General features: G+C 36.4%; 1 protein-coding gene across 10 annotated transcripts in view; it reads right to left on the reverse strand.

Moving 5' to 3' along the window:
• TFDP2 (transcription factor Dp-2) overlaps nt 1–23,587 on the reverse strand; it is a 175,802-nt gene that overhangs the window by 58,380 nt on the left and 93,835 nt on the right. The window contains exons 1-3 of one of the 10 annotated variants that reach the window (XM_047099208.1): nt 11,918–12,065; nt 11,342–11,422; nt 595–629 (exon numbers count right to left, since the gene is read on the reverse strand). The exons of 3 other annotated variants lie outside the window; for them this stretch is intronic. In XM_047099208.1, coding sequence (XP_046955164.1) covers nt 595–629; nt 11,342–11,422; nt 11,918–11,928 — 127 coding nt within the window. In that variant the 5' untranslated portion in view covers nt 11,929–12,065. Of the gene's footprint in view, nt 1–594; nt 630–11,181; nt 11,239–11,341; nt 11,423–11,493; nt 11,513–11,913; nt 12,066–23,587 lie in introns of those variants that run through there. 6 more of the 10 variants (XM_047099205.1, XM_047099203.1, XM_047099202.1 and 3 more) reach the window with 6 other exon arrangements.

A 23,587-nucleotide genomic window follows, 5' to 3' on the forward strand; every position in this document is an offset into this window, starting at 1 on the left:
CTGACATACTGGTAGAAACAAAAGTCAAAAACTTGCAAAAAACAGTGGAACAAGAAACACAAAAAGACAATTAAGGTTAGGGAACAAATTGACTCCAATTTTAAACCTAACAGTAAAGAAGAATTAAGAGTATAAAACTTTGGTCAAAACAAAATGAAAAACATCACTAAAGCCAAATCTGTTATGTCAGTTAATACCAAAAGAATTTAGAGGGAACTTCATAAATTTGACAAATTGATTCTAAAGTGCATCTGGAAGAATAAAGACAAAGAGAACAGCCAAGAAAATTAAAAAAAGGAATAAAAGGGAAGAGGGGAACTTTAGCCTACCAGATTTCAAAATTATTACACAGTTGAAGTGATTGAAATGTGCTCTTGCTAAGAAGCAGATAGAAAAACCTTGACCAAACAGAAATTAAAGTCTAGAAATTATTGCATGTATACATGAAAATTTTATATATGGCAAAGGTAGCATTTTCAAATCAGTGGGGAAAGGGTGGATTACTTAAAAAATGTTTTTGCTTGCACATCCGAAAACTAATATAACATTGTATGCCAACTATACTTCAATTTAAAACAAAATAAAGACACACACCTGAAAGAAATGTTTCTGAGACAAGAAGTGTCCACCTGGATAAAAGAAACCTTAGATTTCAATTTCTTATCTTGTACAAAAATCAATTCCAGAAAGATCAAATACTTAAACATAAAAATTAAAGCCACAAAAGTATTTAAAGAAATATAATAATAGTTTTTTATAATTTGGGAATGAAGAAGGTCCTTCTGATCATGTTACAGAATTTAGAAATCTTTAAGTTTATTTACTTTTGAGAGAGAGAGACAGAGAGACAGAGCATGAGCAGGGGAGGGGCAGATAGAGAGGGACACACACAGAATCCGAAGCCGGCTCCAGGCTCTGAGCTGTCAACACAGAGCCCAAAGCGGGGCTCAAACTCACAAACTGTGAGATCATGACCTAAGCTGAAATCAAGACACTTAAGTGACTGAGCCACTTAGGCGCTCCAGAATGTAGAAATCTTAACTGAAAACAGACTGACAGACGTGACTACCTAAAAATAAATATTTTTCTAAATAGCAAAAGACCTAATATACATAAAAGACAAGTCTCAGACTTGGTAAACAAATTTGCAACACATAGGTCATCCTTAAAAACTTTTATTTACTTAACTTCCCACTTATATGTCAACAACAATAAAACAGTACCTCAATACAAAAATAAGCTGAGTACATGAAGAAACCCAAATTATCTAGGATATGAAAAGATTCTTGATTTTAATGAAAAATTTAACACTTTTTAAAAAAGAAACCTTTTCAGGGTGCCTGGGTGGCTCAGGGTGCCTGGGTGGCGTCCAACTTTGGCTCAGGTCATGATCTTGTGGTTTGAGTTCGAGCCCCACGTCAGGTTCTGTGCTGACAGCTCAGAGCCTGGAGCCTGCTTCGGATTCTGTGTCTCCCTCTCTCTCTGCTCCTCCCTGACTCACACTCTGTCTCTCTCTCACAAATAAATAAAAATTAAAAAAAATAATAAAAAAAAAGGAAACCTTTCACCTACCAGGTTGATAAAGATGAGTAAGTTTGATAATGCCCTGAGTTGGTAAAAATGTGGCAAAATGGGTGCATTTAAAAAATATTTACTTGGCACCTACTATATGTTAAGTACTTATGCCAAGCATTATGGATATTCAGTGCAAATGACACCATCCCCTGTGCTCAAGGGGCTAACACCCTAGTGGTGGAGGGGGTATTAAAGAGTCTTTCTGGAGGACAGTAATTAGGAATAATGGGTCTGTGAATTAGAGTACAAAATTTTAAATAAACCCTTTAAAAACAATTATATACATTTTAAAGCTTCTTTCCACTTCAACAAATGTCCTTTCAACTGCCCTCCATTGCCTAAGTGGCAAGCTGACCCTTGGCCTCTTCATCCACATCACAATTAATAATGGGAACATCCTGTGACCAGCAATTCCTCTGCTGGGTATATATCCTAATAAGCTAAGCCGATAAAAACAATTATACATGTCCTAGGATTGCAGCATTATAGATACAGGCAAAAACCTAAAAACAATTTAAATGTATAAACATCTTTTGGTACATGTCTATGATGGAATATTATACAGTCCCTAAAACAAAATTACAAGTATATGTTTGCCATGGAAAACGTTCTCATTATAAGAGATTATGATTAGCAGGATTCCATTTACCTACCTACATATACACATAAGTTTATATAAGCATATAAGGTATGGCAAGGTAAACAACAAATGTGAGAGAGGTTATGGTGAGGAGAAAGGTTTTACTTGGTTTACACTTTTTTATTACTTGAAAAAACATTTTATGAACATGCATGTACTTGTTTTATAATTTAAAAAGCCACTGCCATTCTGGAGGGAAAAGATAGAGGGGAGGGAGGAAGGGAAAGCACGTGAGAATCAGTCATAGATGTTGAAACAACATAAAGATCTAGAAATGAGGTATCTGTGTTTTATAATTAGTTAAAATGAAATCTGCTTTGGAAGTAGTTAAAGGCGCCCCACTGAGATTTCAGTAATTGTAATATTCAGAAATAAAAGCCATGTATTTAGACGTTGTTCACTTTCATCAAATCAATTAGGTTCAGCAGCAGAAAGAAAATGTTTAAAATTATGACTCAAGGGGTGCCTGAGTGGCTGAGTCGGTTAAGTGTCCGACTTCGGTTCAGGTCATGATCTCACAGTCCGTGAGTTCGAGCCCCGCATCGGGCTCTGTGCTGACAGCTCAGAGGCTGCAGCCTCCTTCAGATTCTCTGTCTCTCTCTGCCCCTCCCCCACTCACACTCTGTCTCTGTCTCTCTCTCTCCAAATATAAATAAACATTAAACAAATTTTTCTTGAAGATTAAAAAATTGTGTGACTCAAAAGGATGTATTTAAATAGGTTATAAACATCCAATATCCCCAAATTTCAGTCAGGTCAAGAGAAGTAAACCAAAGCAAGTCTAAAGAATTTTTCCTAAGTACCTGGCCTTAATTCACAGCTCCTTGGCAACAGGGGCCTGACACTGTCCAGAAGCCAATTTCTGGCAGTTGGTGTATTTATTAAAAACAAAAATTTAAAGGCCTTCCTGGATTTTGGTTCTGGCAATTCCCTGAATTAACTAAATAAGATCAATCACCTAGGGAAGTGGCTTGGAAAAACAGCTGAAAACTTATGCCAAATCTTGGCACAGGCACACAATTTTGGCTCAAAATTTTATTTCAATTTTCTAAGTAATTACAGTCTTTCTGTTTTCCATTAGAATTGTCTAGACACCAAAGATTTCTTTCACTCGTAATTCTTTACAGGGTTCCAGTTACAGTTAGTCACCTTCAATATTCAATTAGAATGAAAAATTCAGTGAAATAACTGTGGTTTGTCTACATGATGCCAGTATAAGTTATTTTTTCACAGTACTGACTCTCTGGGGAAAAATTTTTTTTTGGCTTGAATTGATTTTTGGAAAAACCTTCACCTAAGCCTGTATCACATCCTTTCTAGAAGAACCAAATTAGTAAGTTACCATAAGAAAAAATATGGCTATTTTATGGGTTTATAAATACCTCAAATCAGAAGTAGTGGTATATCCCATACACATACACAGGGTCCAACTTCAGCTCTAAATAGTTAGAAAATGACCTAGCTTGTGGTGGTGTAGGTGTTCATCCAAGTTGTACAACTCCAGGCTAAAAGGACTAGGATTTGTTCCATGCAAATTATACCTTACTAATAAAAATGATGGGAAAAAAGTGACTTAGGCAATTTCATACTCATTAATAAGAGGCTAATTATAGATTATGCAATCCTTTTGCTTTCTTCCCTCAGATAGTTACTTGCCTTATTCCCTAGCTTTATTCTAGTCTCTGGTTGGTCATCATTTCAGAGATGCCTGACCACTGTATACAAGTACTTCCTAATTTGCTATGGTTTTTCACTGGAGTACTTATCTCTATATGATATATTGCTTATTAATATTTACTTGCTGTGGTGGTTATTATCTGCCTGCCCACTCCCAGAATTTAAGTTCTATAAGGACAGGGGCTTCATTATCTCGTCCACTGCTCTATCTCCAGCACCTAGCACATGGTGCCTGACAACATAGTAGAGTTCAACAGATATTGCTACATGAATGAATGAATACATGAATGTTTGGTTGGAAGCATATGATACAGATTCAGGAGACGCGTAAGTCTCGTCCCATCCCCAACCACCACCTAACCATTCCCTTTCCCAGTGATAGCTACTGGTGCCAAGTTGTATATAACCTTCCAGAAAGATTCTAAGCATATATAAACATATATGCACAACATTCTTTTTTCCTTCCCATATAGTTGTTCCCATATATCAGTTTGCATGTGCTTTCTTCCCCACTTAATAACTGTATCTTAGATGTCTTTCCAAACCCATATATATACTTTTGCCTCAATATTTACTTTGCTAGCTACACAGTATTACTTTTTATGGTTCTAGAAGTTTATTGATCAATCCCTTAGTAATGGAAAATATTTTAGTATTACAAACATTATTAACAAAATCTTTTATTACTGCAAATAATAATGCAATGACTATATGTGTCTTTACACACACTGGTTGTATGACTGCAGCAATTCACCCTCCATACAGAAATATATAAAAATGTTCATTTCCACATATCCTTACCATCTCAGTGTGTTAAACTTTGTCAACTTTTAAATTGAAAACAGCCTCTCATTTTATTTTGATTTTAATTTATTATTATGAGTAAGGCTGACATGTTTTAAGTCATCTAAATTTTCCTTCCTGAAGATTTCCATCTTTCTATTGGCTGTTGGTGATTTCTTTTTTATCGGCAGACCCTCTTTAAATATTAAAAAAAAAAAGTATACTTTGTTATATCTGATGCAAATATTTTTCCCAATTTGACATTTGCCTTTTGCTTTTATATATGATTTTCTAAGCACATTTTTAAAGAAGGTGGTCAATTTTATAGTAATTCTTTCCTTTTGTGAGTTTTGTGTCATACATAAAAAGGCCTGTAAGTATGTTTAAATATAATAATGAAGGTCAGAGCAAAGTTTATTTATCTTTATTCTCCTCCTTGGAGGTGCACATTATACATAGACATACTACATTCTACTTATCTTACAGGCTTGGTATTTCCAGTTGGCTATGCTGTTCTTTGAAATTAGCTATCATTAAGATTGTATTAAACACACCCCATGTTTTCTTACACTTTAATGCCTTCATTAAAATTTTACATCCTTGCCTCATCTGGAATTTATTCAATGTGAGAAGTAAAAGATCCACTCCCCTTCCCCCCAAATGGTTACTTTTAATAATCTACTTTCCCTCCCTTATGCTGATATGAAATATTACTTTGATTGTTTACTCATTTGGGTCAATTTATTAACTTTCTATTCTGCTCCACAGATCTGCCTATTTATGTGACAGTATCACATGCTTTTATTTCATTCGTGATTAACATTTCCACCAGAGAGTAAGCAGAGTCAGAAATGGAAAGTGTCAAGCATTTCTTTCTTTCCTGCACTAACCTTTTAGCTATCTGTTAATAAGTGTTATAAAGAACTATCAATTAGTTTCAAATACAGTACTAATGAGGTCAAGTCACAGGTTGATTCTAGAATAGGCCAATTCATTTTGCAAACAGAAAAGATTCCACACCTTAAGACTGTAGCTCTAATTTCAGCCAGCCATCTAGAAAGCCATATACATCACTGAAAAGTGGACTAGAGAGAAACAATACGGATGGCTTAGAGGATATCTATCACTTTTATTTGACAAGTAACTCAGGCTCAATAGTTCCACACACTATCTTCATAAATAAAACACATTAATAACTCATAGTTATTTGAAAAGACAGCATATCCAACTGGAAACACCAAAACTGAAGATAAGTAAAATAGAGCATATCTACATAACCATAACCACAACACTGCTGCAAATGGGAGGTATGAGAAACAGAAGATAAATTTCCTAGTATCTCCAAAGTTTAATAGTTAAAGTGACCTCTAAAATCTCCCCCTCTGTACTTGGTTCTAAAATGGAATTCAAGCATTCTATAGTGCAGAGATAAGGACAGAAGATCTGAAATGCACATTCCTACAGATCATAGGCAGGGAAGAAAAGCCTCACTGTTTTTGCAGCTGTTAGAACACAGAACTTGTAGGATTCCCCCAAATGGACCATCTAACCAAAATCTTTCCTGGATCCAAAGAAAGAACCCTTGAAATGGCCCTAACAAGAAACAGGCTCTTGGCCCTAAGGGCATGCTCCTAAATGGGTCAATAAATCTTTCTGTCAGTCTTTCCTACATACTTTGCCTAAAGGATCAAATCTGTTCTCTTGGCTTTGATAAGCATTTTTACATGGAGGACAACTTGAAAATGATTTGCTGTTTCTCTGGTATCTAAAACCATAAATGCCCTGGATTCTTCACTTTCAAATGAGAAAAGAATTTCTTCCTTCACCTTCCCATGTGCCAGGATTTAAACAATGCCTCTTCATTTCTTGAATGAACTTAATTCAAGCTCTGATATCTGGAATATTATAGTTGTTTTCATTTAGTTCCTCAAACCTAAAACATCTTCGAACTCATTTAATCCATTCTCACTAGGTTTTCTTTGTAGGACCTTTTCCTTTCCTAAAATATACATATTTTCCTTTCCTTTCCTTAAATATATATTTCCTTAAAATATATTTTTTTTCTTTTCCTTTCCTTAAAATATATATATTTTAAGTTTATTTATTTATGTGGAGGGAGAGGCAGAGAGACAGGATCCCAAGCAGGCTCCACAGTTAGTAGAGCCTGACGCGGAGCTTGTACTCATGAACCATGAGATCATGACCTGAGCCAAAATCAAGAGTTGGACACTTAACTGACTGAGCCACCCAGGTGCTCCCTTTTCAATATTTTTTAAATGTCTATTTGAAAATATTGGTCTCATCTATAGGTTTGATCCTATTGCTTTTTCACTGGCTTCTTTATCTTTAGTTAAAACATGTCATTTTGTCCTTTTTCTATGATCTTGCTCACCAAAGGAAACCTTTAAGTCTTAATTTTCTCATTTCTTTTTACGTGCTTAATTAGAATTTTCCATTTTTTGGACAATATATCTTCTGATTAATACTTGAATAAGTTTACCATATGGCCTCAGACAGCTTGGCTCTTCCAATCTTTCATAGCAATTCTTCCCAAATGTGCCTGGTCATAAGATGCAAAGGGGGTGGAGAGGCTAGTGTGCTTCTTAATCAAAATGCACATTCCTGGGCTCCACTCAACATCTAAAGAATCAGAAACTGGGTGGGAATGCATATTTCTACCAAAATGGGAAAGACTGCTTCAAGGTTCCTTTTTCTCTTTGTTCGACTTAAGGAAGTAATAGAGTATAAATAGACTCTCTATTACACTTATCTCTCTGTTTAAACTTTAAAAAAAAGAAAGGTGAGTGACCCTTTCTTTAGTCTCTCCTTCTTAAATGTTACAACTTTTCAATGTTTAGCATACATTTAACCACTACTTCCAGCACCATCACCACAGCCAATACACCCCACCAGATGGCACACGGGCACTGTGTGCATGCCTAGTAAAAGAGTGAGAGGAAGAGAGCACATTTTATCTTACACCAACAGCCACTGAATGACTAGAGTAGATCAAGGCAGCTGTGTGCAACCACAAGGACCAGAATTTACAAGGATTAGAATATACAAGCACTCTTAATCATCCTCATGAAGAAGCTCACAACCCCTTTAAGATGGTAACCTGCCCCAGACCATGTTAACAAATGAAATCATTTAAAATTCACAGTCAAGAGAGATATTATCCTAATTTTATAAAAGACAGCAATGACTACAGATGGACCTACCACTTAAAAGTTGCATTCTTAAATTTAAAACTTTAGGACACTTAAACTCAAAAAGACCAAAGACCACCCATGAATTAGAGTTTTTCAAAGCAGTTCTGTTCCCTAGCAAATTAAAAAGGGCATCAATGTATTCCATAATACAATACTCAAAATTGCAATGATCAATATTACTTTACCAACACGTTCCATTTGAGAGCTATTATCGAAGCTACATCTAAATCATATTTTGAAGAGCAAAAACATCTTAAAGTCAGACATCAATATCAACAATAATCCTTTAATCAAAATCTTATTCATTAAAACATTAAAAAAAAAAAGATTTTGCAAATTTTTATAAATAAGTTCCCTGGGTCTACTTGACACACAGTAAGCGCTCGGTTAGCAGTCTCTTCATTTTTCTGCCAGACGAACTGCCAAAAGAGTGACAAACTTTGCACCATAAGTGAGCAAAATGTCCAAAACAAAGGCCCCTACTGATGGTCTTTAGCTTCAGAGTCAAGATCCAAAAGTTTATTTGCAAACTACTTGCTTGAAACTTGGTAGAAAGAAGTAATGCTACCATTACAGGATAGGTTCCTGGATCCATCCACAAGAGTTAACTCATAATATACTTGAAGCACAATATTCATACTATTTTATCTGCTCCTAAACAACGATGTAAAAGATTTTCTTTTTCGAAAAATGCAGGGATCAGGCAAATCTTCCCTCTGACCTCCACTTCAGAAAAAAAGGAGATTTCCAGGTTGCTGTTGTTTCTAATTGCACACATATATGTAAGGCAGAAAGAATGTCTACACCAGTCACTCTCTGGGTATTCCAACTTGGAAAACAATGCAATAGGTAAGGCTCAGAATCCCCCAGACCTCAGGTTTGTCCTAAAGAGTTCAAATATACAAGGCAAGAACCACAGATAACTCACTCTAGAAGTCTGCTTTCAGTGTATTGCTCTTAATTTGAAGGGTTAACAGTCTCAGAGATTTGTGTTGTTGTTGCTAATGCTGCTAAGTAATCTACTGCCATGCCTACACTTATAAGCACAAGTGATGCACATTTTTGATAACTACAATCTACAAATTTTGATAACTGTATCACATGTGGGGCCATCAATATTTTTTTAGGGCTATTTCATCAAACTTACCTATTACTTTGGTCACAATTGTAAAAGTTCTTACTTTAGTCATACCTGTATAGTTTGTAAATCCATTTTAAACTCCGTAAATTATTTTACTTATCCTAGAGGAAAAACACCCCTCAACTGCTACCTACTGCTATTCCTTACAAAAACAAAATATATGAAGATCAATTTGAGAATTGATATAATTATAATCTTAATTAAAACAATGATGCAAAAAGCTTCAAAATCTCTACATTCTGTCATCATTTGAAACAAAGAAAACCTTCAGGGACACCAACAGATCCCAGCTAAGAGCAAGGGAAATTTTTAATAATCTCCTTGAATGTTGATATCTTTTCCTGTCTTCTCTTTATACCAATTAAACATTCAGAAAACCACTCAATATTTGCTCCTTACACAAACTCTGAACTGTGGTTCACAGAATTTTTTGGCTATTATCTATTCTTACACTGTAATTTTACAGTGTAGGGCACAGCAAAGTTTTACTAAGTGCCTAATTTGTGAAAGATCTGGTGCTCAGGCCTGGTTTTTCAAGAGCTAACTTTAAGAAATGCATCAAGTTGTAATGTGTATAAATGCACACTACACAATAGCATGGAACTTCTCTTTGTTACTTGTAAAGGGAAAGGTTTTTACTCATTATGAATTCCACAAATTCAAAAACTTTTTTTTTTTTATTTTGACTGCTTTCATTACATGCATATTGCTTCCAAGCTCTTCCTTTGCTGCTTTTTTTTTAAGCAAATAAACATTCTTCTCTGTCCATTAGCAACCAATCTAAGCTTACTATCTTTCTTTTTAGAGGCTAATTTTAATTAAACTTAAAATGTTTCTCCCGCATTTCTTATTCAAAGATCTTTTTTGGAGTAAGTCTCATGCTTCTTACTGAAGATAAAAGTCTCTCTCACTGTATGTAAATAATGTTTCATAATGAAATTTCATCTTGAGCCTCAGTACCTATTGTGCAATTACAAACTTTTGCAACCTAAGTATTCCTTATATATTTTATAATACTAAGTTTTTTTCCAAATATTCTTTAGCATTTAATGATGAATTTTTTCCATAACTTAAGTGCACTAAAGTTAACTTTCTCACATTTCCATTAATTACACATTAATTTTTTAAGATTAAAAAAAGCCTCTCCAAAAGGTATGCTACTCAGAATATGTTACTCTACTGATTCTCAAATTCTAAGTATAAAAGAATAAATTTTAAATGACTAAGTTCTATTTATCCCCTGATTAAGTCAGATTTATGATCTCCCCTCCCCATTCCAGCTACTGTGAATTTTGAATAAAACAACCTCAATTGTAACAGAAGAAACATCTGTTGCTTTTTTCTTCATAAGGGCTTTCCTAACTGAAAGAAAGGCTCTCTGCCTGACCTCCTCTTCCACTCCCCCTTCCCACCCACACTAAAAGTTCCTTAAAACTCTTTTTTAAGTAAATGTATTATTTAAAATTTTACTGTATCTACTTAAAATGTCATCATTTATCCAGAAACATTCACTTCCTTATTAAAATTCAAAGAATGAGTATGTTATATACATCAAAAAATAAGAGATGTGACTGGTAGAATATTAATTGTAACTGAAACGCAGACTTTCGAGAGGATACTTGAAGTGATCAACTCAATCAAGTTGTCACACATTCCGGGCTCACTCAGTATTGTTTAGGGTTAAGATTTTCTTCATATGGGATCTTGCATGCTATATTTTCTTTGCCAATCTAACGCTAACATAATGGCAGTCACTACCCCAAGAGGCAGACACCAAATGGTGCCACCCACACTCTCACACTGTGCCTCATAATAAACCATAAAGCAGTGGAATGCACCGGCCCCTTTATGAGCAAACAATGCCTGAGCTTCATTAGAATACAGCTGACATTTTCAAAGCACAAATACTTTTAAGAAAAAAGTACTAGGAAAGAAAGGAATGAAACAGCTATAAAAGCTGAAATATTTTTTTTTAAGTGTCAGGTTTATTTCAAAGATCCCGAGGAAGCATATTTTGCTGTTGACAATGTAAAAGTTTTCATAAATAAAAAAATGTAGAGTTAAGGTCAAAGCTTATTTTATTAACTACTGGAAAGAAATGAAAGTAAAAACTATCATTTGAATTGCAGTCACAAGTAATAACTATAAAGTACCTTCAGAATTATTCAATTCCTCAAATGCTTTCTTAGTTCTTGAACGAGGAAAAGTGAGCTCCAAAATTATTTTCACATTTTAATTGATTTATATAAGTAACTGAGTGATAAACTAAGCTTAATCTACCCCTCCCCCCCCCACCCAACCCAACCCCCATACCCTGTAGTTTTCCTGTCTGCAACAAGCAAGGACGTCTTGAATTCAGCGTGCTCCTGGCTGTTTATCAACTTAATATTGCTGCTGTTGGAAGAATATAAAATAAACGCGGTAAAAACTCACCCAGCACTAAGAAACAAAATGATCTCTCTTACCTGGTCTAAAGAAGCATGCCTCTCACTGCAGTACCAACAACACTCTACAGTCTTTGTTACCATTCAGTGGAAACTTGAGACTGTGTCAGACATAAGCAATCGAGCGCAGAAAAGCTCAATTTAAAATACTCAATAAAACTAAAAAGATGCTCAAGAAAACCGTTTAGGTAACTGGCTTTCAAAAGACATATGAGAACTGTCTAATGCAACAAAGATCATTCAAAAGAAACTGGAAGTGTAAGTCTAAAGACACAAAGGGGCTTTTTTATGTGCAGAATCTTACTTTCTCATTAATTAAAGGTTGTTTTAAAAATATGCCTAAAATAAAAGTGGTAAAACGATAAAATGGCTAACTTCAAGCTAACATACTTTAAAATATCATTTGAACTTTAACTAGCTAAAAAATAAGATTAAACTTACTCACGAAATCTGCATAATTCGAACTGTGCATGTCAGGGTATTTGCTGGCTCCAAAGCAGTCACAAAGCAGGAGACCTTAATGCATCTTGAAAGCAGAGCAAAACCACCATAAGTATGGGGGGGTGGGGGGGTGGTGAGGGGGCCGGGGAGGAGAGACTCTTGAAAAACTGGCTGGGGCTTTTCAACCTGTAATAACTGTCTAGCTCCTCTGGGAGGGAAAAAAAAAAAGTCCTGGTCCTGCCCCCTGAGATAGGAGGCTATGTTTCAATGCCAAAATGAATGACAGGCCCATTTCTGATATCAACAAAGAGCAGCTTAGTTGTGCTCCATTTTTTTTCACTTTCCCACACAGTTAGAAGTTCCAAATTTTTCAGGTTAGTATCTTTGTATCTAGGGTTAAGTACCTTTGTCCATTTTCTCAAGAGAACCCAATTATGTTGTCCTAGTTTTAAAAATGATTAATTAAAAATATATACCTAATCATCTTACTCGGTTTTTCCTAGGCAGGAAGCTAAACAAAAGATGACCTCTGAAGTTCCTTTCTAAATCTACCCTTTGCAATATAAGATCACCGTATGACTATTAATATTAATAAGCTTTTTCTGCATCCTGACATGTGGGCACAAGGGGAAACTAAAAGTAGGTAACAAACATAGAAATAAAGTAACTGAGATAAAATTTTCAGTTAGCTAGATGTAAAAATCATTTACTAAAGTACATGTGTATGATTATACAAATTGAAATCAATAAACACTTTGAACAATGACATACATTTACTTAATGCCTATTATGAGCCAAGCACTACTTGGGGCTCTGAGGATATAGCAGTGAACACAATAGACAAAAGCCAAACAAAAATCCTTATCTTCAGTGAGCTTATTAGTTTATATTTCAGTTCCCTGAATGTACAACTCTCCTAGATAGACTAAGATAGCTCTCTGCTTCTTTGATTAGTTCCCATCTAATCTGAAATAGTCCCCTCTGAAAGTATGTCTTGACAACAGCTTCAGGAAGGGCAAGGATTCTGTGCTTTCTTCAGTGTTACATCCTTAGTGTCTAAAACAGTGCCTATTAGACCTTCAAACAGATATATAGTAAATTAAATAGATCAAAAAGAGCTTTTCCTTAGTCCATCTCTGCAGACTATGCACCATGTATTATTACACTTACATGCACGAGGGTATTAATTAACTTGGGTTGCAATTACATAATAGCTTAAAACTGAAAACACAACCTATATGGCCCTGTACCTTTTCAGAGTCTAAAATCTGTTTTTGCAGGGCACCTGGGTGGCTCAGTTGGCTAAGCGTCAGACTTCGGCTCAGGTCACGATCTCGCGGTTCGTGGGTTGGAGCCCTGCGTCAGGCTTTGAGCTGATAGCTCAGTGCCGGGACCCTGCTTCAGATTCTGTGTCTCCCTCTCTCTCTCTGCCTCTCCCCCACTCGCACTCTGTCTCTCTGTCTCTCTCTCAAACAAAAAGTTTAAAAAATAAATAAATAAAAATAATAATAAAATAAAACCTGTTTTTGCTATCAAATGTGAGGTCACTGTATTTGAGTAAAAGAATCATTCAAAAAATTCTATACAGTAACTTTTTGTGGATTACCAGATTTTAGAGCAGTCTGAATAAAAAAAGAATCTTGGAAATTACATAGCATCCCATCAGTTTTGTGTGTGTGGAAATAACTTTAAACTCTCCTTCTCATCATTCTTGATTGTCTTACTGTAAACCAGTGAGACACAGAAAATAAGTGTACACCTCTACCCTGTCAAATCAGCCAGAAGTCTTGCACATGTCACTCAAGGCCAGGATATTCAAGGGCTACATACCGTCACACCTATTCTGGTATACTCTTAAAACAGAAGGAAATTAAACTTCTCAGCACTCAGATACGCTCATCATACTTCCAAATAAGAGTATTCCTCCCTCCCTCTGTCCCACCTCTAGAGATGGACGATGATTTAAAGTTCAAATATAAACTACCTGGAATATTCACATACTTAGGATGTGTTCTAACAATAAATCTAACAGCACCCCAAGGTCAGGAAGACATGCGATGACTGAAGTCAAGCCATGGGTGAGATAAGGTGGAGCCAAAGCAGGATTTCGTCAGGAATGGCTCCTGCAGAAGCGAGTTTTCTTTTCCCTAACCATCACTCATTCTTTCCTTCAAGAAGTACTTATTAAGTACTTACATATCAGGCACTGAGCTAGGCAACAAACTGATCTGCTCCCTAGAACCCCCATATCTACTCCATAGATGTGACCTTAAGCCTATTCCTATTCCTCCATGTTTCTGCTCCCTATTTGCCTTCATTGCCAGTGCCCCTTCTTTATCCAGTCCCCAGAACTTCACTTACACTGCCCTTTGATCTACTCCCAAGCCTTTAGGCAGGCAGCAATTAGTAATTAGCAATTAGTAGCTTCTGTGTTCCCTTATGACTGTATCACACACTGGGGGGGAATTAGGAGTCTTCCTACCAGCATAAGAAAATGCATCTTGTGTGGGTCGTCTCAAACAATTTCTCCTTAATCTTAGAAAATCCACTTAAGCATTGTATTATTTATAACTACTAAATATCTAGAAAACACCAAATGGGGCTAGGGATTCCTTCCCTCAGGTTTATAAGCTAATTTATTCAGACTAGAGTTTGCTATGCTTATTGGTAACTTGATGAAATATCAACCACATTTTATAGATCCCTTTCTGATTCTATAAGCAGAAATGATACTATGATAGCACAATAATAGTTTTTATTTGCCTATTCCTGCTAAAATAACTACCTATCAGATCCATACTGTGAGGGAATGGAAATCACCTATGCTAATTTCTTATACTCAATCACCTTTTGAAATAAAATGTCTAATCTTCCTGATGAGAACTACATCTAATGCAAAGGGTTCCTGCTACCTCTTGCAGGGATAAGTGATAGTTGCTTAAAAACACCTTGTGGTAAAGTAACTTCACCTTCACTTGGTCCTCTTCCTCTTCCCACCTTTTAAATATAGATGTTTTTCAAGGACCTATTCTTGATGCTTGTTTCTTTAAGATTTGCATTCCCTCTTTAAAGGGTATTAGCTATTTCTCTGGCTTTATCACCACTCTGTAGATGACAATGAAAATTTATACTTCTACCTCTAGGCTTTCCTATTCTGCTCTGCTCTAAACTCTTATTTATAACTGCCTACTGGACATCTCTGTCTCTATGTCCCACACTCTCAAGTCAATTTCTGCAGTAGTGACCGCCATGTCTACCTTCCCAAATCAGCTCATCCTCCTATGTTCCCCATTCTCATTAAAGGCATATTCATCCAAAATAGAAAGTGATTTTCTATTCTTGTCTCTTCCTCACCATTCAAATGCCCACATTGTTTCCAGTGTTTTTCCTAAACCACACATCATTTTCCTGGTTTAAAAATGAAAGAAATAAGAAATACAACTGATGACCTCCGGATTACTCTATCAAAAATAGTGGTAGCCTTAAGCCACATGTGGCTATTTAAATTTAAATTGATTAAAGTTAAATAAAATGCAAAACTCAATTTGTCAGTTGCACTATACACATGTTGGGTCCTCAACAGCCACATGTGGCTAACGGCTTGCAGATACAGAACATTTCCATCATCATGGAAAGTTCTATTAAACATCTCTGGTCTAGACAATAACAGCAAACTACTTAAAACAGTAATCTAAATTTTCCTTGATTTGGCCCATTATCTTCTATCTTAGAAGGTATCAAACCTTATCTTCTAGCTAAAACTTAACCACAACAAAAAAACAAACAACCTGATTCAAAAATGGGCAAAGGACTTAAATAACCATTTTTCCAAAGAAAATATACAAATAGCCAATATGCACATGAAAAGATTTCAATATCTCTAATCTCTAGGGAAATGCAAATTAAAATTATAATGAGGTATCACCTCATAAGCATTAGGATGGCTACTATCAAAACAACAGAAAATAAGTGTTGATGAGGATGTGCGGAAATTGGATTCTTTGAGCACTGTTGATGCAATGTAAAATGTACAGCTACTATGGAAATCAGAATGTTGACAACTCAAGAAATTAAAAACAGGATTACCATATGATTCCACTGGGTCAACTCCACCTCCAGGTATATAGTCAAAAGAATTGAAAGCAGGGCCTAATAGAGACATTTGTACTTCCATGTTCTTAGCAGCACTATTCATAATGGCTAAAACACAGAAGAACCCCATGTGTCCACTGATGCACGAATGATAAGCATAATGTAGTAAATACATACAATAGAATATTACTCAGCCTTAAAAAGGAAGAAAATTCGGGGTGCCTGGGTGGCTCAGTCTGTTAAGTATCCTACTTCAGCTCAGGTCATGATCTTGCACTTCGTGAGTTCGAGCCCATTGGGCTCTCTGCTATCAGCATGGAGCCCACTTTGGGATTCTCTGACCCCCTCTCTCTCTGCCCCTCCCCACTTGTGCTCTTTGTCCCAAAATTAAATAAACATTAAAAAAAAAAAAGGAAGAAAATTCTGAGACATGCTACAACACAGATGAACCTTAAGGACAGTACACTATGTCACATAGAGACATATTGTAGGATTCTACTTACATGACTACTTAGAGTTGTCAAAATCATAGAGACATAAAGCAGAATTGTGGCTGTCAGGGGCTTAGGGAGGGGAGAATGGAGAGTTACTATTTAATGGGTAAAGAGTTCAATTTTGCAAGATGAAAAATTATGGAGATGGATGGTATGATGGTGGCACAACACTATGAATGCATTCGGTACCACTGAATGGAATCTTTAAAAATGGCTAACAGGATAAGTTCTATATTATGTCTATTTTACTCTAATAAAAACATTAAAAAAAAAAAAAAACAAGGGGCGCTGGGTGGCTCAGTTGGTCAAGTGACTGACTCTTGATTTTGGCTTAGGTCATGATTTCACAGTTTGTGAGACTGAGCTCTGTGTTGGGCTCTGGCTTCACACTGTCAGCACAGAGGCTGCTTGGGATTCTTTCTCTCCCTCTCTCTCTGCCCCCCCCCCCACCACTGGTGTGCACACTCTCTTAAAATAAATATTTTTTAAAAATTAAAAAAAAATGTAGGAACAGGAGCAGAAGGCATATGGGAAATCTGCACCTTCCACTTAACTTTACTATGAACCTAAAACTTTGCTGATAAAATAAAGTCTACTTTTTAAAAAACACATACAACAGTCTTGTGAAAATGTCTTTTCTCCTCTGCTTTACTTCTTCAGTCCACCCACTCCTCTGCATCCATTAGTAGTTCCACCTCTATTATAAGAGCTTCTTTTACTTCTTGAGTCTAACCCAACCTCCTACCTCTATATTCAACATTAAATACATTAAAATATCAAGACCAGGACAGCTAAGATCAATGTGTTATAAAAATAATTTTGGTACAATCTACATTATAATAACAAATTACATGACGATTCTGGTTTTTTTTTAGTTTATTTATTTTGAGACAGAAAGAGAGAGAGTGAGCTGGGGAGGGGCAGAGAGAGAGAGAGAGAGAGAGAGAGAGAGAGAGAAAGGGAGAAAGGGAATCCTAAGCAGGCTCTACACTGTCAGTGCAGAGGCTGATGCGGGGTTCAAACATGATCATGACCTGAGCCTAAATTAAGAGTTAGATGCTGAATAAACTGAGCCACCCAGGTGCCCCAAATTATGTGATAAATTCTTGATGAGATGTAAAATTAAGTCAGTTCATTCAATCTATGCATATTTACTAACTGTTCACTAACTGTTACGCCAGCCTTAAGCAGGGGATCTAAAAATACACTGGAGAAGGAAAAAATATAATCCTTAGCCTCAGGAAGTTACAGTTTAATGGAGGAAACACTATACACAAGCAAGCAAATATAAAAATGCCAACTATGTCCATTACTAGGAAAGAAACTAGTGGTATCAGAGAGCTGGGAAGTGATATTCCATGTGTGTTCTTTAGACAAAGTGTTCTAGGAAGGTCTCTCTGAAGGAGGTGATATTTAAACTGCAACCTGGAGGATGAGGGGGTGTCAACATGGTAAAAGCAGGGAGAGGAGCATTTCAGGCAGCACAGAACCATGAAAAGGCTCACATAACACGTATAATCTTAAAAGTAAAGCAAATAAACTGAGGAAGCCAAATAAAATTCACATGAGGGATTGGCTCTAGGAGAAAAGTAACTAATTTTTATCTTTTGCACAAAATAGTAGAAGGAAACTATTTCTTATTTTCTTGTCTGAGGCTACAGCAAAGAACATGGGGAATGAATCAGGATTATGGATGCCATTCTGAGAAGTCTAAAAAGGAACACAAGGATTATCAGACCTCAACAAATATTCTCTAAACACATCATGAATGTACAATATTCCACTGTGCAGATGTGTCATATTTTATTTCCCTATAAGTGGATATTTACACAGTCTCTATATTTTGCCATTATACATAATTATGTAGTAAACAGTTCTACACTCAAATCTCTTATTTTTTATTTTATTTTTTTGTATTATTTTATTTTTATTTGAGAGAGAGAGACAGAGAGACTGTGTGTGTGAGCAAAGGAGAGAGGCAGAAGAATAGAGGGAGAGAATCTTCAGCAGACTCCACACCCAGCATGGAGCCTGACATGGGGCTCGATCCCATGACCGTGAGATCACAACCTGAGCCGAGATTAAGAGTCAGACGCTCAACTGGCTGAGTCACCCAGGTGCCCCTCAAATCTTTAATTTTTTTCTAATGACAAACTCCCAGAAGGGTTTTTACTAGGTGAAAGCATATCAACTGTTTTCAGGAGTTTGATGTGTATTACCAATTTGCTTCTCGGAGGACTTATACTGACTGACACTCCTAACAGAAGTAGATATGAAGAATAAGAAATAGATAAGAAGATGAGAATAAATACAAGTAGACTAAGAAGTGGATAAGAAGAGGTGCCTGGCTGGCTCAGTCAGTTAAACATCCAATTTTGGCTCAGGTCATGATATTGCAGTTCGTGACTTCAAGTCCCATGTCGGGCTCTGTGCTCACAGCTTAGAGCCTGGAGCCTGCTTTGGATTCTGTGTCTCCCTCTCTCTCTCTCTCTGCCCCTCCCGTTTGTGCTCTTTCTCTCAAAAATAAATAAACATTAAAAAAAAAAAGAAGTGGATATGATATGAAGATACCAATTTCCCACACTTTTGCCAACAAGGTCAAAATTTTAAAGAAACTTTTGTTAATTTGACAGAGGAAAAAAGATTTTTTTTTTGAAATAACTTTTTACATGATGTTCAAAATTTGGACATGCACATTGCAGAAAAACAGAAAATACGTAATTAAAACACCCAGAAATAATTATAATTAATATTTTACATACATATATCAAGTCTTTTCCTATGCTACATATTTTTCTTTTTCTAAAAAAAGCAGGGGGAGTGATCATGCTATATCCACGCTGGTTTAATTTTTTTAATATAATAAATTATTTAGTTTGTAACATCTATAGAATACCATCATACAACAGTGTCACAATGCTCAACTAATTATCTAACTGCTTCCAATTTTTCATTCTCATCAACAATGCTGTGGTAAATATTCTTTGCCAAAATCTTCCCACAGATCTTCTTTAATCAGGATAAATCCACAGAAGAGAAAATCTGAGCCAGACTTTGCCTATTTTGAAGATTTTTGATAGGCACTGAGCAAATTATCCTCCAGAGAGGTTGTATCACTCTGAGTCCCTAGACCATCCTCTACTACCCCAAGGTGGGTATTAACAACAACAAAACAGCAAAATCTTTGCTGAACTGACTGGCAAACATTGGCTTTTGTTATTTAAATTTGCATTTTGGGGTGCCTGGGTAGCTCAGTTGGTTAAAGCGTCAGACTTTGGCTCAGGTCATGATCTCACAGTTCGTGGGTTCGAGCCCCGCATCGGGCTCTGTGCTGACAGCTCGGAGCCTGGAGCCTGCTTCTGATTCTGTGTCTCTTCCTCTCTGGGCCCCTCCCCTGCTCATGCTGTCTCTGTCTCTCAAAAATAAATAAATGTAAAAAAAAAAATTAAAAATAAAATAAAATAAATTTTCATTTTGATTACTGGTCCAGTTGAATACATGTTTATATTTTTATTATCCATTTACATTTCTTTTGTGAATTTTCCATACTGCTACTCTGGTTTTTTCTTATAATGCCAATATTTAATGTATTTATTTGTTTTATATGTAGTTATGTTTACTAAACCTCTGCTGGTTTGTGAAGTTTCTCAAATCTGCCTTGGTTTTGATGGCCTTGACAGTTTTGAGAAGTATTAGGCATTTTGTACAATGCCACTCAATATGGGTTTGTCTGATTTTTTCTCATTGTTAGACTAGGGTTATGAGTTATAGGGAAGAAGATGTCATCACATCATATCAAGGGCACCTGCTATCAACATGACTTATGGCTGAGAAAGTGAACTTTGAGGATCAACTGGCTAGGGCTATTTTTCTAGGTGTCTCCACCATAAAGTTACTCTCCCACCTCCACCCTTTGTTCCCATAAACTACAATTTGGAAACACCACACTAAGTGCAGCCCATATTCAAGGCAGGGTTGGAGAGTTTACGCTCTACGTCCTTGAGGGAGAAGTGTCTCAATCAGTGTCTAAGTAAATTATTTGGACTTCTGTATGGAGACTTGTCTCTTCTCCCTCACTTATTTATTCAATCACTATTTATATGAGTATGTACTCATGTATTTTTATTTTTTTAATGTTTATTTATTTTTTGGACGGGGGAGGGACAGAGAGAGAGAGACAGAGACAGAGACAGAGGATCTGAAGCAGGCTCTGTGCTGACAGCAGAGAGCCCAGTGTGGGGCTCAAACTCATGAACCATGAGATCATGACCCGAGTGGAAGTTGGACACTTAACTGATGGAGCCACCCAGGCGCCCCTCATGTATTTTTCATACCTTAGGTTAAAATACAACATCGCCCTATTTATTTTGCTGCTCAAATTGCTCCACTTTTGGCCACTGGGAACTTTTTCAAGTTGGCTCCTGTGTCGCTCTGCAGGATCCACTTTTTTTGGTAGCACTTCCTTACTTTCTGGTATGATAAGGCACTCCAGCTTCATCTTGTGTATTTCCTGCCCCAAACCTAGATTAGCTATTTTTCTATTTTATTTTTATTTTTTAAAATTTTATTTTAGAGAGAGAGTGTGAGAGTGCGAGTGGGGGAGAGGCAGAGCGAGAGGGAGAGAATCTCAAGCAGGCTCCAGGTAGCACAGAGCCCAACTCGGGGCTGGATCCCATGAGACTTGAGATAATGACCTGAGCTGATATCAAGAGCTGGACACTTAACTGATTGAGCCACCCAGGTGCCCCTACATTAGCTATTTTTCTAAGGAGTCTTAGAGAATAGTATTAGAAACCAAAATCTGGGGGTCCCTAGGTGGCTCAGTCGGTTAAGTGTCTGACTTTGGCTCAGGTCATGATCTCAGGGTCATGATCGTGAGTTCGAGGCATGTGTCGGGCTCTGTGCTGACAGCTCAGAGCCTGGAGCCTGCTTCAGAGTCTGTGTCTCCCTCTGTCTCTGACCCTCCCCTGTTCATGCTCTGTCTCTGTCTCAAAAATAAATAAATGTTAAAAAAAAAAAAAGAAAAACAATTGCTTTTTCTGTATATCACAGCAATAATAGTAACTTAAATATCACTTGGTATTTCCTTCATCTGCTAATACAAATATTCCAGACCTTACAAAGTCTCCAACAGCCCACACGGATTTCTGTGAGCCTCTAGAGCAGTGATCCCCAGCCCTGGCTGCATATTAGAATCAACTAGGAAACTTACATCCAAGTCACACCTCAGAGCAACTCCATCTGAATCATTGAGGGCAGGACTAAGGCATAAATATGGCTCTAAAGGAATCAGATGATTTTAGTGTGTATCGAAGCTAAGAAACACCACTTTAGTCTTTTACGTGGCTTCATTAAAAGCTCATTCCTAGTAAGTATTGCTGAGTAATGCTGCCTCCATTAGGAACAGATCACCTCCCCCTTCCTCTGTGGGAACACTGGTAGTCTATGAGATGCCAAAGTTTCAAGTTTTGCCTTTTCTGAAATAAGGAAGAATATTTTGCTCCCTTACTATATTACCCTATAAGGGATACACATAGACAGTACTGCTAGTGAGTTAATAAGATCACTCTCATGAAATTATATTTTAAAAGCTAATTGTTTTGTTGTTTCATAAAAATTTACACCTACCCTATTCTCTTAAGAGTCACACATGACTTGAGTAGGTCTGGCCATAAGACAAACTCTACTACCATTATGCAGTATTAAGAATTATTTCTAGGGCACCTGGGTGGCTCAGTTGGTTAAGCATCTGTCTCTTGATTTCAGCTCAGGTCACGATCTCACAGTTCATGAGTTCGAGCCCCGCATCGGGCTCTTGTGATGACAGTGCAGAACCTGCTTGGCATTTTGTCTCCCTCTCTCTCTGTACCTCCCCACCTTTTCTCTCTCAAGAATTAATTAATTAATTAACTAATTAATTAAAAAAGAATTATTTTCCCTTTCTAAAGACCAACATTTTTCTTGAAGGTTCAACCTCTTTCTTCCCCTTGACGCACACTGAACATAATCACAGCAATACTAGAACCTAAACCTAGCTCAACTTCTGACTGACTGCCTCAATCCCATAAACAAATGGCCTAACAAAAGAAGTGTGCCCATTTCCAGGCATAGGTACTATTTACTTCAATCTCCACTGTTCTTTTATATGAAATGTCTGGCATTAAACCTGTAACACACCGACAATAGGGGGGAAAAAACAATTGCAAGAGATCAATCAATTGAAACAGACTTATATATGACCCAGATTTTAGAAACATAAGACAAGGGCTTTAAAATAACTATTTCAACTTTCTCATTATTAGACTGGACAAAAATTTCTCCCTCTCTTTAATCTTTAATCACTTTAAGAGATAACTGAGAATATAAACCAAAACACTAACAATGTATTATAGGGTTGTAATAATGTAAAAACAAAATGTATGCTAACAATGCACAAAAGATAAGAGAGTAGAAAAGGAAGTATACATGGTATGGTAACATTCTTTGAAAGTAGACTGTGACAGGGGCGCCTGGGTGGCTTAACTGGATGGTTAAGCATCCAATTTTTGACTTGAGCTCAGGTCATGATCTCACAATTTGTGGGTTCAAGCCCCGCATCGGGCTCCACACTGAGAGCAGAGAGCCCACTTTGGATCCTCTATCTCCCTCTCTCTCTGCCCCTCCCTTGCTTATTCTCTCTTGCTCTCAAAATAAATAAATAAAACTTAAAAAATTTTTTTAAAAAGAAAGAGACTGTGGTAACTTAAAGATGTACTCTGTAAACCTTAGTGCAAACACTAAAAAAAAAAAAAAATTAAAACGAGGTATAACAAATCAGCAAAGTAGAAAGTAGAAATAAAATGGAATCACAACAAAAATACCTAATTTATCCAAAATAAATAAAGGGGAAAAAAAGGAAAGGAATAGAGAACAGAAGGGACATACAGGAAGAAAAAAAAAAAAACTAGCAATATGGCAGATTTATTTATTTTTTTTAATATGAAATTTATTGTTAGCAATATGGCAGATTTAAATCCAACATCTCAATAATTACATTGAATATAACTTATCTAGAGACCCTAATTAAAGTTCATAGATTCCCAGAACAA

Source organism: Lynx rufus, unplaced genomic scaffold (assembly GCF_022079265.1).
Source record: "Lynx rufus isolate CCGP_SWC_20201006 ecotype Redwood Valley unplaced genomic scaffold, mLynRuf1.p SCAF_5, whole genome shotgun sequence".
Classification (NCBI taxonomy): domain Eukaryota; kingdom Metazoa; phylum Chordata; class Mammalia; order Carnivora; family Felidae; genus Lynx; species Lynx rufus.